The sequence below is a fragment of the Mobula birostris genome, chromosome 21 (assembly GCF_030028105.1).
Source record: "Mobula birostris isolate sMobBir1 chromosome 21, sMobBir1.hap1, whole genome shotgun sequence".
In the NCBI taxonomy this organism is placed as follows: domain Eukaryota; kingdom Metazoa; phylum Chordata; class Chondrichthyes; order Myliobatiformes; family Myliobatidae; genus Mobula; species Mobula birostris.
Window position 1 is genome coordinate 39117275 of NC_092390.1, and position 13727 is coordinate 39131001.

The 13727-nt window shown below is 37.3% G+C and overlaps 1 protein-coding gene across 6 annotated transcripts in view; it reads left to right on the plus strand.

Moving 5' to 3' along the window:
• cpeb3 (cytoplasmic polyadenylation element binding protein 3) overlaps window positions 1–13727 on the plus strand; it is a 112377-nt gene that overhangs the window by 51450 nt on the left and 47200 nt on the right. For 5 of the 6 annotated variants that reach the window (XM_072239343.1, XM_072239346.1, XM_072239347.1 and 2 more), the window contains exons 5-7: window positions 7379–7402; window positions 10429–10596; window positions 10688–10777. In XM_072239343.1, coding sequence (XP_072095444.1) covers window positions 7379–7402; window positions 10429–10596; window positions 10688–10777 — 282 coding nt within the window. The remainder of the gene's footprint in view (window positions 1–7378; window positions 7403–10428; window positions 10597–10687; window positions 10778–13727) is intronic. The other variant, XM_072239348.1, reaches the window with a different exon arrangement.

Here is a 13727-nt window from a genome sequence, read left to right on the forward strand (position 1 = left end):
TTTATTGCTGTTTTCTGATTTTTCTTAAGTAATGTACGTTTTGTTTCCATTCTGTGTAGAACTCCTTCGTTGGTTATCCTGTCCATATATGATATGTGTAGCATTCTTCTGAGGAACCACATCTCTGCTGCATTGATTCTTTTTCCCATTGCATTTGTGATGGTCCATGACTCGCAGCTGTACAGCAATATAGGAAGAATGTAGCAGCTGAGAGTTCAAAGGCGGATGTCAATTGCTATTTTCTTGTTCGTTAGGATGTTTCTCATTTCTGTAAATGCTGTTTTTGCCGTTGCTATTCTTGCTTTTATGTCTGTTTCGCATTTGCCATCAGATGTTACCCATGATCCAAGGTACTTGAAGTTGTGAACTTGTTTCAGGATTTCATTTCCCAATACGATCCTACAGTTTGGTATATCAGGTTTCTTTGATATTACCATTACTTCAGTTTTCTTTTTGTTTAAGGTTAGGCCAAGTCTTTCGCTCTCTGTGCTGATGGTAGATACTAGTTTCTGTAAATTTACTTCACTGTTTGCTATCAGTACTGTATCATCCGCATAGCGGAGGTTGTTGATATTGTATCCTCCTATATTTATTCCAGGTAGGACTTGTATGGTTCTCATGAAGTTTTCACTGTACGGGGAGAACAGGTCTGGTGATAGAACACAACCCTGTCTAACTCCTCGCTTTACTGGCTGATATTCACCAATCTTGTTGTCTATCCATATGGCTGCACTTTGTTGCCAGTAGAGGTGCCACTGCATCACTACATAAAACTAAAGTGTTGATAAGCACAGGCTCTCCACTGCCTGTGTTCTTTCACCCCTCCTTTTCTCACTTAAGACAAATGACTGTACCTCCGCTGACAAATCCATTAAGATCCTAAAATTTGTGAATGATCTGACTGTAGTTGGTCTCATCTCTAATAATGATGTGATGTGCTATCAAAGAGAGGTAGACTGTCTTGCAGCATAGTGTGGTCGTAATAACTTGGAACTTAATGCCATCAAGACAGTAGAAATGAAGATTGATTTCTGCTGAAATCCACCCCCCACCCCCCCCCCCGCCCACCAGCTGTCTTCTCTTTGCAAACTAATGATCAGGCTGTGTCCGTAGTTGAGTCATTCAAATTCCTGGGGATTACCATTGAAGTGGGACCAGCACGTCACTAGGAACAGAGATTGTTCTTCCTACACCAGCTTAGGAAACTCAACACCTCAGGGCGTATCCTGATGAGTTTTCACTCAGTCATTATTGAGTGTTGTGACCACCTCCGTCACCGTTTGGTTTCCCGCCACCTCCGCCCTCTCCAGGTCCAAGTTACAGCAAGCGGTTCACTCAGCGGAGATCACTGGACGCCAGCTAACGACAATAAAAACCTGTTCATCACCAGAGTGAAGAACAGAGCTGAAAATTTTACTGCTGACTCCCTCCCACCCTCGCGGTCACCTCTTCACCAAATTGAAATCAGGGAGATGCTACACGTCCATCACCACATGTCATCTCTGAAGCTCTTTCCTGTAGCTCTGCAGCTTCTCAGCAAAACACACTCGGGTGTAATACCCTACCTCGCTCTGCACAACATTGCTTCAATGGTCTTTCCTGCTGTCCTTGTCCTGTTGATAATTATTGAGTGTGTTCATATGTTCACATTTATTTAAGTTTGATTATTGATGTTTGGGCATGTGATCTTACTACTAACTGTTGATTGCTTATGATTGATTGCATTATGGCCTTGTTAAGTGTTGTTTGCCATTGTGTTGTCTGTTTATGGTATTGTCCTGTGCTTTATGCTTGGCATCGGACCACAGTCAACGCTAGTATGTTTCATATACTGGTAATAAAGTGATTCTGATTCTCATTCTTAAAATAATGCAAAGGTACAATGCAAATCTTACTGGTAGGAGCTTCACTGGCATATATTGCATCATAAATGCAGCATTCTCAAGAAAAACATAATCCTAAATTATGCACAGTGATTTTCCAGACAGAACACATTTGGATTAAAAGTTCATTTTAATGCAAAGCTCATCGTGTTGCAAAAGTGCAGTGATCTGGAGTGTGCCCAGTTGGTTCAAGAACTGAATGACTGAAGGGAAGTAGCTGGTTTTGAACCTGGTAGTGCAAGACTTCAGGCTTCTGTACCTCCTCCCTGACGGTAGTTGAAAGAAGATTCCCCTCTCCCTCAAATCAGTATGCATACCTATCCAGACTGGTTTCCACTTTTGTCTCCATTGTCACTGACATTCTCTGCAGTAGTCACCATAATGATGCTGATACCTCTCCCTCTTTCCCATGGTCAGTTCGGTATGTGGTTCCACCTCTATGGGTCAGCATACACTTAGCAAATGGCTTGCCTCTAGCTTTCACATAATCAGCTCCAAAGTCTACCAGGAATTAATTTTAAATCCCTTTCCTCATCCATGTGACTGATAGCATCTCTAACAGAAAATGAGCTTCCACAAGGACGCTGCCAACATCGAGCTTTTCCAAACTCTTTGTCTGACGACCTGTAAGTGAGTCCAGATATCCCACAGTGGAGCAGAGAAGGGACTGAGCAAAGCTATTTTTTCAGTTTGTGTTGGAACTGGAGGGTGGCTGCCAAAAAAAAAAGCTTTTGCCAATTGTTAAGGGTCAGCCAATCCTTTAGCTAAGATCCTGTGGAACATAGCTGGTGCCTCTTAGCTAACTTTGGAGTTTAATTTCAGATTCAACAGAGTGCATTTCCTAGTCCTTATTCAGTTGGCGCCTGTTTGATGAATCAGATCCATTCCTCACTGCTGAGGTCTTGCTTGTTGATAAGGGTATTCAGGAAGCAGTGCTATTCAAACTGGCAGCCTGAACAAACTGTACTTAAATGAAACACACATTTGTGATGGCTTGTATTGGGAAAAAAAACTGTCAAGGCCATCAAATAATTAAAACAATCAAAATGATTCTGAGTATCATAAACATCAAAGAGCTGTTGGTGGGGGAGAACTAAGATAGTTAAATGCTAAAATTGAAATTTTTCCGTGCTTTTCAATTGAATTTAATCTTAGTCCTTTGCAAGTGTTGCTCTCCACTTGAAATGAATGGCAAAACACACACTCCTCATCAAATCAGTGCAGAATGTTTACGTGGTTTCCCAGCCATAAATCCATGGGGATTACTGTAGCTTTACTCGCTTGCTCTGAATTCCAGCAGAGAATGTATTTAAAAAAAAACTAGTGAACTGTTGAACCCAACTGTGAGGGCAGTGTTTGTGTTAAAATACCAAAGTTGTAGTTATCCGAATCAGGTTTAATATCACCACCATATGTCATGAAATTTGTTAACTTACTGGCAGCAGAAATATAGAAAAAATAAATAAGTAAATCAATTCCATTAAGTATATATGTATATTAAATACTTAAATTAAAAATAGTGCAAAAACAAATATAACAAAAAAGTGAGGTAGTGTTCATTTTGGAATCGGATGGCAGAGGGGGAGAAGCTGTTCCTGAATCACTGAGTGTGTGCCTTCAGGCTTCTGTACCTCCTACCTGATAGTAACAATGAGAAAAGGGCATGTCCAGGGCGATGGGGGTCCTTAGTAATGGCTGCCACCTTTCTGAGGCACCGCTCCTTGAAGATGTCTTGGATACTATAGAGGCTAGTACCCAACACGGAGCTGACTAATTTTACAACCTTCTGTAGCTTCCTTTGATGCTGTGCAGTAGACCCCACCCTCATACCAGACAGTTTTTGCGGTCTGTCAGAATGCTCGCCATAGTACATCTGTAGAAGGGTTTGAGCCTTTCAGGTGACAGACCAAATCTCTTCAAACTTCTAATGAAATATAGGTACTGTCTTGCCTTATTTATAGCTGCATCGATATGTTGGGACTAGGTTAGATCTTCAGAGGTCTTGACACCCAAGAACTTCAAATTGCTCCCTCTCTCCACTATGATTCCTCTATGAGGATTGGTTCGTATTCTCTCATCCTCCTCTTTCTGAAGTCCTCAATCAGCTCTTTGGTCTTACTAATGTTGAGTACAAGTTTGTTGCTGTGACACTACTCAACTAGCTGGTATATCTCACTCCTGTCTGCACTCTTATCTCTATCTGAGATTCTGCCAACAATGGCTGTAAATCATCAGAAAATTTGTAGTTGGCATTTGAGCTATGCCTTGCCACACAATCATGGGTATAGGGAGAGTAGAGCAGTGGACTAAGCACACACAGCTGAGGTGTGCCAGTGTTGAATGTCAGCGAGGATTATTACCAATCTGCACAGATTGTGGTCTTCTGGTTAGGAAGTCGAGGATCAAATTGCAGAGGGAGATACAAAGGCCCAGGTTCTGTAGCTTATCGATCAGGACTGTAGGAATGATGGTGCTAAACACTGAGCTGTAGTCAACGAAGAGCATCCTGACATAGGTGTTTGTATTGTCCAGGTGATCTAAGGCCATGTGAAAATCCATTGGGATTGCGTCTGCTATAGACCTGTTGTTACAATAGACAGATTACAGTAGGTCCAAGTCCTTGCTGAGGCAGGAGTTGATTCTAGCCATGACCAACCTCTCAAAGCATTTCGTCATCATAGACCTGAGTGCTATTGGATGATAATCATTAAGGCAGCTCACACTGCTCGTCTTGGGCACTGGTATGATTGTTGCTTTTGAAGCAGGTGCGAACCTCTGACTGTAGTAGTGAGAGGATGAAAGTTATGCAGAGAGTCAGCTGGGTGTTCTTACAATATATTTAGCTAGTATCTAAATGAGCACTTAAAATGCCAAGGCAAGGAAGACTATGGACTAATGGTAGGTAAATTAGTACTTAATGGTTTATATGGACATGGTGAATCAGAGGCAATTACAGTTGTAAATGTTTCCTTGCAACATTTGTGCCGTTGTGTCCTTCTTTGGATGTTCAATTAAGCTGCACTGATTGGCATGAAAATTTGTCATTCTGCATTCAACCTAAAACATCAATAACAGTGCTCGTCTCAACTTTATATAACAGTTTCCACTTCTATACTTGCCCTGTCCTGTTGCTGCTAAAATCCTTATACACTTTCTTCTTATCTAGACATTGTTTCCAAATCCTCCCAACCTGAAAATCATCTACCTCTTGTGCTCTAATCTTTGTTGATCCACCTACCTTAGTTTAACATTTCCCTAGGGACATAATATTTTTAATCTTCAAATCCAAGTTTCTTCACATTCTCCCTGCATGCTCCTCAATAACCATCAATATGCTTACACCATTCAAGTATTTCCAGCCATTGACCTGGAAGTGTTATGTATCCTATTCTGTTCTCCTTTGGTGGCAAGGCTTCAGTTCTATGCAATCACTTCATAATTCCCTTTACACAATTCATTGCTTCTTTAAAAGCCATCTTCTGCAGTTGTTCTTTCAATGCCTCTGCAAATCCCCCCCATGAAATATTGGGCTTAATTCTTTGTTGAAGTACTTTGGGACACATTAATGATGCTTTGGTGACTCAATGTCTGCTCCCTATGGACCACCCCACGGGAGGCAGCATCTTCTCATAGTCAGAATTGCTCAGGTAGAGGATTTTAATATGAAGAAAGTTGGCGTTTGCTTCAAATATTATTAATCCAAATAAAAGTTGTTTTGGCAATATTCAACTGCGCCGTGGACAGAGGTTAATACACGATCGATGCAGACAAATCTACTAGAACAACAGTTTCTACTTTCAGGTGTCTGTGATGGATGGAACTTGGGAATATGTGACAAAAGGGATATGAATGCAGAGTAAACTGGGTTGACAATGAGACAAGTAAAGGGAAAATAGGGAAATCCAAAGGAAAGGTTAATGGAAATAGAATCATACTCGTGTGTATTTAACAATTTGAGATGATCATTCCATTACCCCAATCAGACTTCAGTGAAATGAAATGTAAGTTAACTGTCTGTTCAACTTTAAGCACGGATTTCCTTTTTTTTCCTCTTGTTTATGAACTACCAAAATTGGTCTCTGATGTCCCTACATTCATTAGTGTTACTGTATCAGCTAGGTTGTCAAGGGTGATAAAACACTTTATGGGACAGCCACAATTCTGCTTCTATGTTGATTATAGAATTAAATCAATACAAAGCTTATCGCCCAAGGAAGTCTTATATAATGAGTCTGAGGTTGAATTAAGTATTTTCTGCAAAGCAGAAACCGGCAGGAAAAAATCAGGTTTTGGCACTGCACATTAACCTTTTCTACAGATCACTGCTAATAGGATTTTAAATATTTAATAATATGGTAAGTTTATCTTTGAATATACTTTATAATAAAAAGAGCATTTTTTTAAAACTCAGGACTTGGTGTTTTACTTGAGCTAACCTGGATTATCGTGATGAATCGCATTTAATTATGTGAAATCAAGTGTTGTGGGTTTCTCACTTAGTAAATTGTTTGTGTTTCAGTTATGAATTATAAGATTCAAATTCCCTTGTATTAATTTTCACATTGCTGAAGCCCTTCCTGGATTACCTTAAAGATTTGACGACCGTGTTCAGAAAATCAAAAGCTTATGTTCAATTAAGTGAAACCCAGAAGTGGAACGTTGTGGTTCATATAGATACCAACAATTTTATTAACTTGGAAGATATTAGTAATGTTAAGGAGCATTTAAACTATATTTAAATGTACTTATGCCCTTTTTTATACATAGTATGGTTATGAATGGTTACAAAACAGACTTAATCAAAGTACATGAGTACATGCTCATTATTTTTTTCCAAGTAAATCAAGCTGTCTTAATTCTCTTGTAGGGTTAAAAGTTAATTCCTCAGTTAGAAAATTTGATTGCACAAAACTTATATAATTTCTCTGTTTAGTTACATATAAGATGAACCTTAGGCTGTTTCGAAGAAGTATGACTGAAATGTTCTAGTGGAAGAAAAATTGGAGCCTGTTGGCAGCTTCTTCCAACCCAGTTTAATTGTGTGTTTTTCAAAGCAAATGGCTGGCTGGTGGTGTAGTGGCATCAGCGCCGGACTTCGGAGCGAAGGCTCCCGAGTTCGAATCCAGCCGGCTCCCTTGCACGCTTTCCATCTGTGCTGGGTTGAGCATCAAACTAGCAACTTGGCCTCATAAAAATAAGAAAGCCTGCTAAAGAAAACGCCCTCATGATGGCATCCCGATGACTCCACTCAGAGTTAAGGGCTTTCTTCTTCTCTTCTTCAAAGCAATGGAGATGGTAGTTAAAAATTCCAAAACTAATTTGGTGAGAATAGATCAAAAAAGATTGGGAAAATTACATGTTTTTTCAGTACTTCTAAAACACCTCCACAGGAGGTGAACTGACTCATGTCATGTGATTTTTGTACACATTTCATAAATAGATTACAATGTTTAATAGGTGACAGGACTACCCAATTTTTCTTTGTTTACATGCAGCAAGGACATTTGGGCGACGAAGAGGTAAAGTAACTTTTAATACTCAAGTGTTTGCTTTCCAATCAAATAACATTTCAATGCTACACTGGAGTGATTAACATTTTCCAGTTGCTTTTATTAACTTCTGGTTAATTACCACAATTTTAATTTACTTTCTCACTTTTTGGGATTACCACGAATACGAAAGTGAACATCAAATGGTTTTGAAATTAGATGTTTCCAGTTTGTTGATTTGAAAATCGTTTCAGAAGTTCAGACAAAATCAATTTGTATTTCTTTTAAAGCTTCAGAAATCTAATGGGGTTTTAATTGTGACCCAAGAAATTTTGTTCATGAGCAGTTAGTTTGATAAAAGTTCTGAGATCTCCTTTGAATCTAGTATTTAGTTTCCTAAAATGTACTTGGTTTTGTTGTTTAAGTTTTTTATACATTTGATTTATGGTGTTCAGAGGGAGGTGTTGAGTGCAAATCAAATGTTTCCCCACACAAGAGAGACGGGGTCTATAAAAGAATATCCCATGTTTCCACTTGAGACTTTAATGCCTTCTCACTGTATCCATCTGGACAGTGTGAGTAGCAGAAAGAAATTAGGAAAAGGATATTTCAAACCTGGGGAGGAACCAATATAAATATTCCTAGTATTTCCTTATAACTTCCACTTGATTTCCATTTAATTGGGTAGCATGAAGGTTTGCAAGATGCACCTTAAGTTGCTATAGTCAAAACCATTCAGGAACACATTCCTTGTCTACTACAGTAATCCAGAAGTCTACAACTATTCCCTTGTAGTTTATTCAGAGCAAGCCACCAAAATTGAAACTTTTATGTGCTTCTATTTTAATGCACTTGTCCAAATGATTTAATTGAGTTACTTAACTGCTGTGTCTTCAATTTGTTTATCTTAATTGAGGGTATATGAAATTTACATTAAATATATACTAATTTAAATTTAAAAGTCATACATAGACTCTAGAATATGTTAAGGCATGTAACTTGGGTCAAGAATCTGTGCGTGATGCTGTATTTATAAAAGGATAAAAGAATCACGGTAAGTTAATGATTTAATTTGGGCATTTTAACTCATTTGTGGTATCAGAAATAATGGTTGATATTAATCTTTTGTTTTCTTCTGGACTGGAGTTGAGACTAATGGGCATAAACGTTAGTGACAGAAGCAAATTTAGGAAACACTTCCAAACATACAGGGTAATGGCTGTTCGGAAAACTACCACAAGTAACAGCTGATTCTTGGGCAGTTATTAAATTTAAATCTGAGAGTGATTTATTATAAATGAAAGTCATATGGATTTGGTATCAGGTCACAGAACAGTCAAGCTCTTAATAGAGCAGCAGCCTTGAAGGGCTGAACAAACAAAACCTGTTCCCTGTGTTCCTATGTTGCTAGATCAATAGATAGCTTGCATTTTTGAAATTTAAGCTTTGGTGAGTTTTATTCTAATGTTTAAAAAGTTTGTCATCTAGCAATTTCCATGAAAAGTAGCAACTTTGCTTAAGGAAGGTTCTTAAAAAGCTCCGAATGGGACTTAACTCTGATACTCATACCATGTTAGCAGTATTCACTTAGATATAAGATGAAGTGTTCAAACTGTATCTCAGACATTGGTTACCAGTAAATTTATTGCGTATTGGTCAATGTCATATTGAATCTCCTTGCAGAGGTTTATTCTACCTGAAACAACATCGCTGCACAAAATTCTACATGGAAATCTAGCTAAGATCTGTCTACTTAGCCAAGTACATGTTGATGAGATTTGCGACTTAAACACTATAGGACGATATTTATCTACCTTTTAAACTTCTTTGCTATTCTAAAATGGTTAATTTTCTGTTGCCTACATAATATGCACATCCTGTGGTTAAAATATTAATTTTTAAATAAATTAATTTCAAATATTATTTGTGAAAGAACTGTCCACAGAATATTCACAGCTGTCTAGGTTCTTGCCTAAAGTGACTCCTGGGCTTAATACTTTAACAATCAGAACAAATTTGGGAATGCCTATTAAGGCCTGCTAAATCTCTGTAACATTAGCAAGTGTTTGTTAGCACAATTCGCTTATGGAACCTTGAATGAGATGCTGGAAATGCAACAATTGCTGCTTGTGGAGCCTTACATTGCAGTGATATGTTGCAATTGAAACTGGTGCAAAGGGAAGCAATTGGATGGATATTTCTTTCTACCCTCAATTAATTGTTAATTTTTTTTTAAATTCCTGCCGCGAATTTTAAAGTTTTTGAAGATAGCTTCCAAAATTACATAATTACATGGGCTGGCTGGAATTAAATGGTTGAAACTGTTGATGATTATATTGCTATTTCTCCATTCAGTTACATGAATGCTGAAGCAGTTTGCTTGACATGGGAATGTTTGACTTCAAAATGCATTTACGTGCATATCTTGAACATTTTAGTCAGCAGATTTTTAAAATCTTCAGTGCAAACATAATGTCAACAAGCTTCTAATGGCCATTTTCATATAGCTTTTAATGTTCTTTCAGTATGGATCCAACAGTTAATTGGGATTGAGCAATTCATTAACTGTGCACTGCTACAAGGATACTTATCTTCTTCCTTTTTCCTTCCAAAGAGTTTGTTGCAAATTACCACACTTTGAATATCTTTTTAACTTGGTATTGAACTTTAAATAGACTGTAGAATCCAGATATTTTCAATTAAACTTTCATACAACACTGAAGTTTCTAAAATTATTCACCTAAAGTTTAGGTCTTGTTTGCTTTCTTTTTGTGACAAACAGCTGTGATATTTTTGAAAGAAGCATTCTGAAGGAAATTATGAACTTCCTTTTTTAACTTAACCAATATCACATTTTAAACACTGAGAAACAGTGTATTAATATGACCTGTAATTAAAGAAAATATATTTTTCCTCAGTTGCATCTTCACGCTGAGCATTCACAAAGTTAATGATGCAAAGTTTAGGCCTGTGGGAGAGATGGGAAACATCAGCTGAACTTTCAGAGTAATTGTCAGGCTTGTTTTCACTAGATAGAAGTGCAATCTGTTTTTCAGGTCGTTCTTCACTCTTTCCTATTGAAGATGGCTTTCTTGATGATGGTCATGGTGACCAGTCTCTGACATCAGGTTTAAACTCTCCAACCCGCTGTCAGAATGGTGAAAGGGTGGAACGTTATTCACGAAAAGTCTTTGTGGGAGGTCTACCTCCAGATATTGATGAAGGTAATTTTAACTCTCAGTGTTATTGTGTGGAAGTAATTTTGGTAGTTTTAATTTTTTTTTTGTAAAATCCTGTTCATGATGTCTCCTGTAGATGAAATCACAGCTAGTTTTCGTCGATTTGGACCTCTGGTAGTGGATTGGCCTCACAAAGCTGAAAGCAAATCGTATTTCCCACCTAAAGGTAATGAACTAATCAAACCCTTGAAGAGAGGTGGATTTATATTTGAAACTTGTACATTGTAATTTGTTATATCTGCTATTACCAATTTAATTAGCAAAATATCTGCTGGATGTATGTTATAAATTAAAGTCTGTTACAATATTTGTAGAAGGAAAGATGTATTTCTGGTGTTATATTGGGGAAATGCATTTTGATGTGTGCTTCATCCTTGTAAAGGAACCATGTGTCACATTTTGTGTAGTGAGCCAAAACCATTATGATAATAAGTTGTTTCCAGATGTAAATTTGTGTACTGTGTATTAGCTGTGTGTTTTAGTGTGCCTCTCATGTTCTCTTTAATATAAACACACTATTTCTTGGTTTTTTTCCTATTTTTCTTTTGCTTTTTTTTTCTCCTTTCTGTGTCTCAGACTGTCTCATTATCTTCTCTTCACTCACACACACAAATACATTCAGATTCTATTTTTGTGTCCTCCCTTTATCGAAATCCTGATGAAAACTGTTCTTTATTCATGAAAGGTGGCTGTTGTGCAGGTCATGTTCTTTACGGCATTTATCAGCATTAGTCTGGTGGAGGAGGAAAAGTGGCAGAAAGTGCATACGTAAGATGTGGTTGACAGTTTTAATAATGTTCTTCTTTTTCCACAATATTCTGAATTCCAAATTGGTTTTGGTTGCTTGGAAACCGCTTCTAAATAAGATTTATCTGTTGACCATTGCAATTTGCTCTTTATCATGCGTCCAGGTCTTGAAATATGTTGAGGAATTGGATGTAAATCATTTGTAATGGAGCAGAGTAATTATTTGCTGGTGAGCATTTTCAGTAGATGATTTGAACTCATTGCAAAATATTCTTAGGCATGGAAAGCATTGGACGAGGATTTACATTTCGCAGCCTGAGATTGAATTACAATGTGGTATGTTATTCTGGTGATGAATGTGATGTGGAAAGCAATTTCCACCCCAGTTACCAGTTGCTAGTGCTGCTAATTTAAAATAGAAGGTATGAATAGACAGTAATAAATGATCTGGGTTATTTATAACTAGGTTCAGTTGCTGTTGGAGTCCATTAAAAGATTCAGTAGTCTGGTCTTGGTATTTTATTAGCACAGTTGTATGTATTCATTCAGAAAGCTCACTGATCAACAGTAATATTTTTTAAAAGATGATAACCTGTAATAAGGAAAACGTTGCAAAAAAACTTCAGTAATTCTGCTCAATAAAAATTGGTGCTGAAGGTTTTGAACATTATTGCCTATGATGGAATTTTGTAAACAAGTGATAGCAGTAGTTTAGATGCCCTTGCATCTCCCAAATCTGACTTTAAAATTAGTAAATACCTATAAGTGCATCTAGCTGGTGCCTTTAAGAATTTCATGGACAAATAACCTATTATCTACCACGCAAAAGCTCTTGGATCTGTTATTAGAATTTGTGTTCCATATGCACAAATATATATTTCATAATTTTACATTAATACCACATTAGCACTGCAGTCACGTTATGTCACTGCCTTGGGTTATTTGCGGTTGAGGATAACTATTCATAGGCTATCAATATGGCTGGAGGGTGCAGAATTGCTTGCATGCTTACAACCATATTTGACACATCATGTTGAAAGAGCTCGAGCTTTGAAGCCACATGCCTACATAATTTGCAATGCAGGCACGCAAGTTACCAGCTGAATAACAAATTCTTTTCCAGAACAGTAGAAAATTTTCAATAGAAATGGATCATTTTCAAAGTGTTGTGCACAGGAGTATTTAAATAGTCATTTAATTAAGTTAGGAAGACCAAATTATTTTTAATTATTTCTGCAAATTTAACTTTTCATTCTGATATTATCACACTTACTTTGTCATTTCATTTTAGAATGGAACCCAGCCAACTTTATAGAGGGGATATTAAATATTATTTTTATAACACTAGCTATACTGCAGGGTGTTAGGCTGGGGAGGGGGTGGTTGGTAGTAGATGATATGTGGACTCTAGACTACTCAAGGCTAATCCTTACACAGATTTAGGGGAGCAAAGCATTAGAAAGTCTTAGATGTTCTGTTAAAGAGCTGCCACAGATCTGACTTGCAAATAATCTCTTCCGAGGGTATTTTTGCATGAATGTTCAAATACTATTGGTTGTAGTGCCCATATACTTTGAAAATGTTTAGTTCTGCCAAACTCGACCTTTCCAGTTGCCTGAAAAACTAAGCTCATTTTAAGTAGCTGCAAACTAGCAGACAAGGAAAATAATTCCTTAAAGAAAGGGATGAAATCTGTATTTTCAGCCTGAAATGTCAGCTGTTTATTTCCCACCATAGATGCTGGCTGACCTGCTGAGATCCTCTAGCATTTTGTGTGTGTTGCTCAATTCAATCTGTAACACTGATCACAAATAAGATGATGAGCAGTTTAATAAGGGCAAGCACATTTATAGCATGTAACATGTCGCTCTGTGTTCCATTTAAGGCTATTAAGTAATCACAGGGATCATATATCAATTGAGGAGTTGCTACTATTAACACTGGTTGAGTGCATAAGCAGGTCATTTCTGGGTGTGAAGCCATTTTGAGACCATCCTTTGATATTAGACTGAGTGAAGTTTGTTTGTAATTTGTTCGTAGTGTTTTTTAATATAAATAAAAAAGAAACATGGTATGAATGTGTTATGATATTTTAGAAGACCTATTTGTTGTTCACAGTGTTAGATGGTATTGAATGTTTTGGCAACTAAGTTATGTTTTAATCCAAAATATATAGAAAATAAGCTGAAGATGGGGAAATCTAGTCAATGAAGACAGCTTCTGTTTTAAATATTCTTTGTATAAAAAAAACACAAATTGTGAAGGTAATCAAAGGAGAATTTTAATGGCACAGGAGGGGAGCGTAATTTTCCATGCTTTGGCCAAATGTGACGGAATGGGGCTGACTAGATTGCTGCACAGAGAGCTGA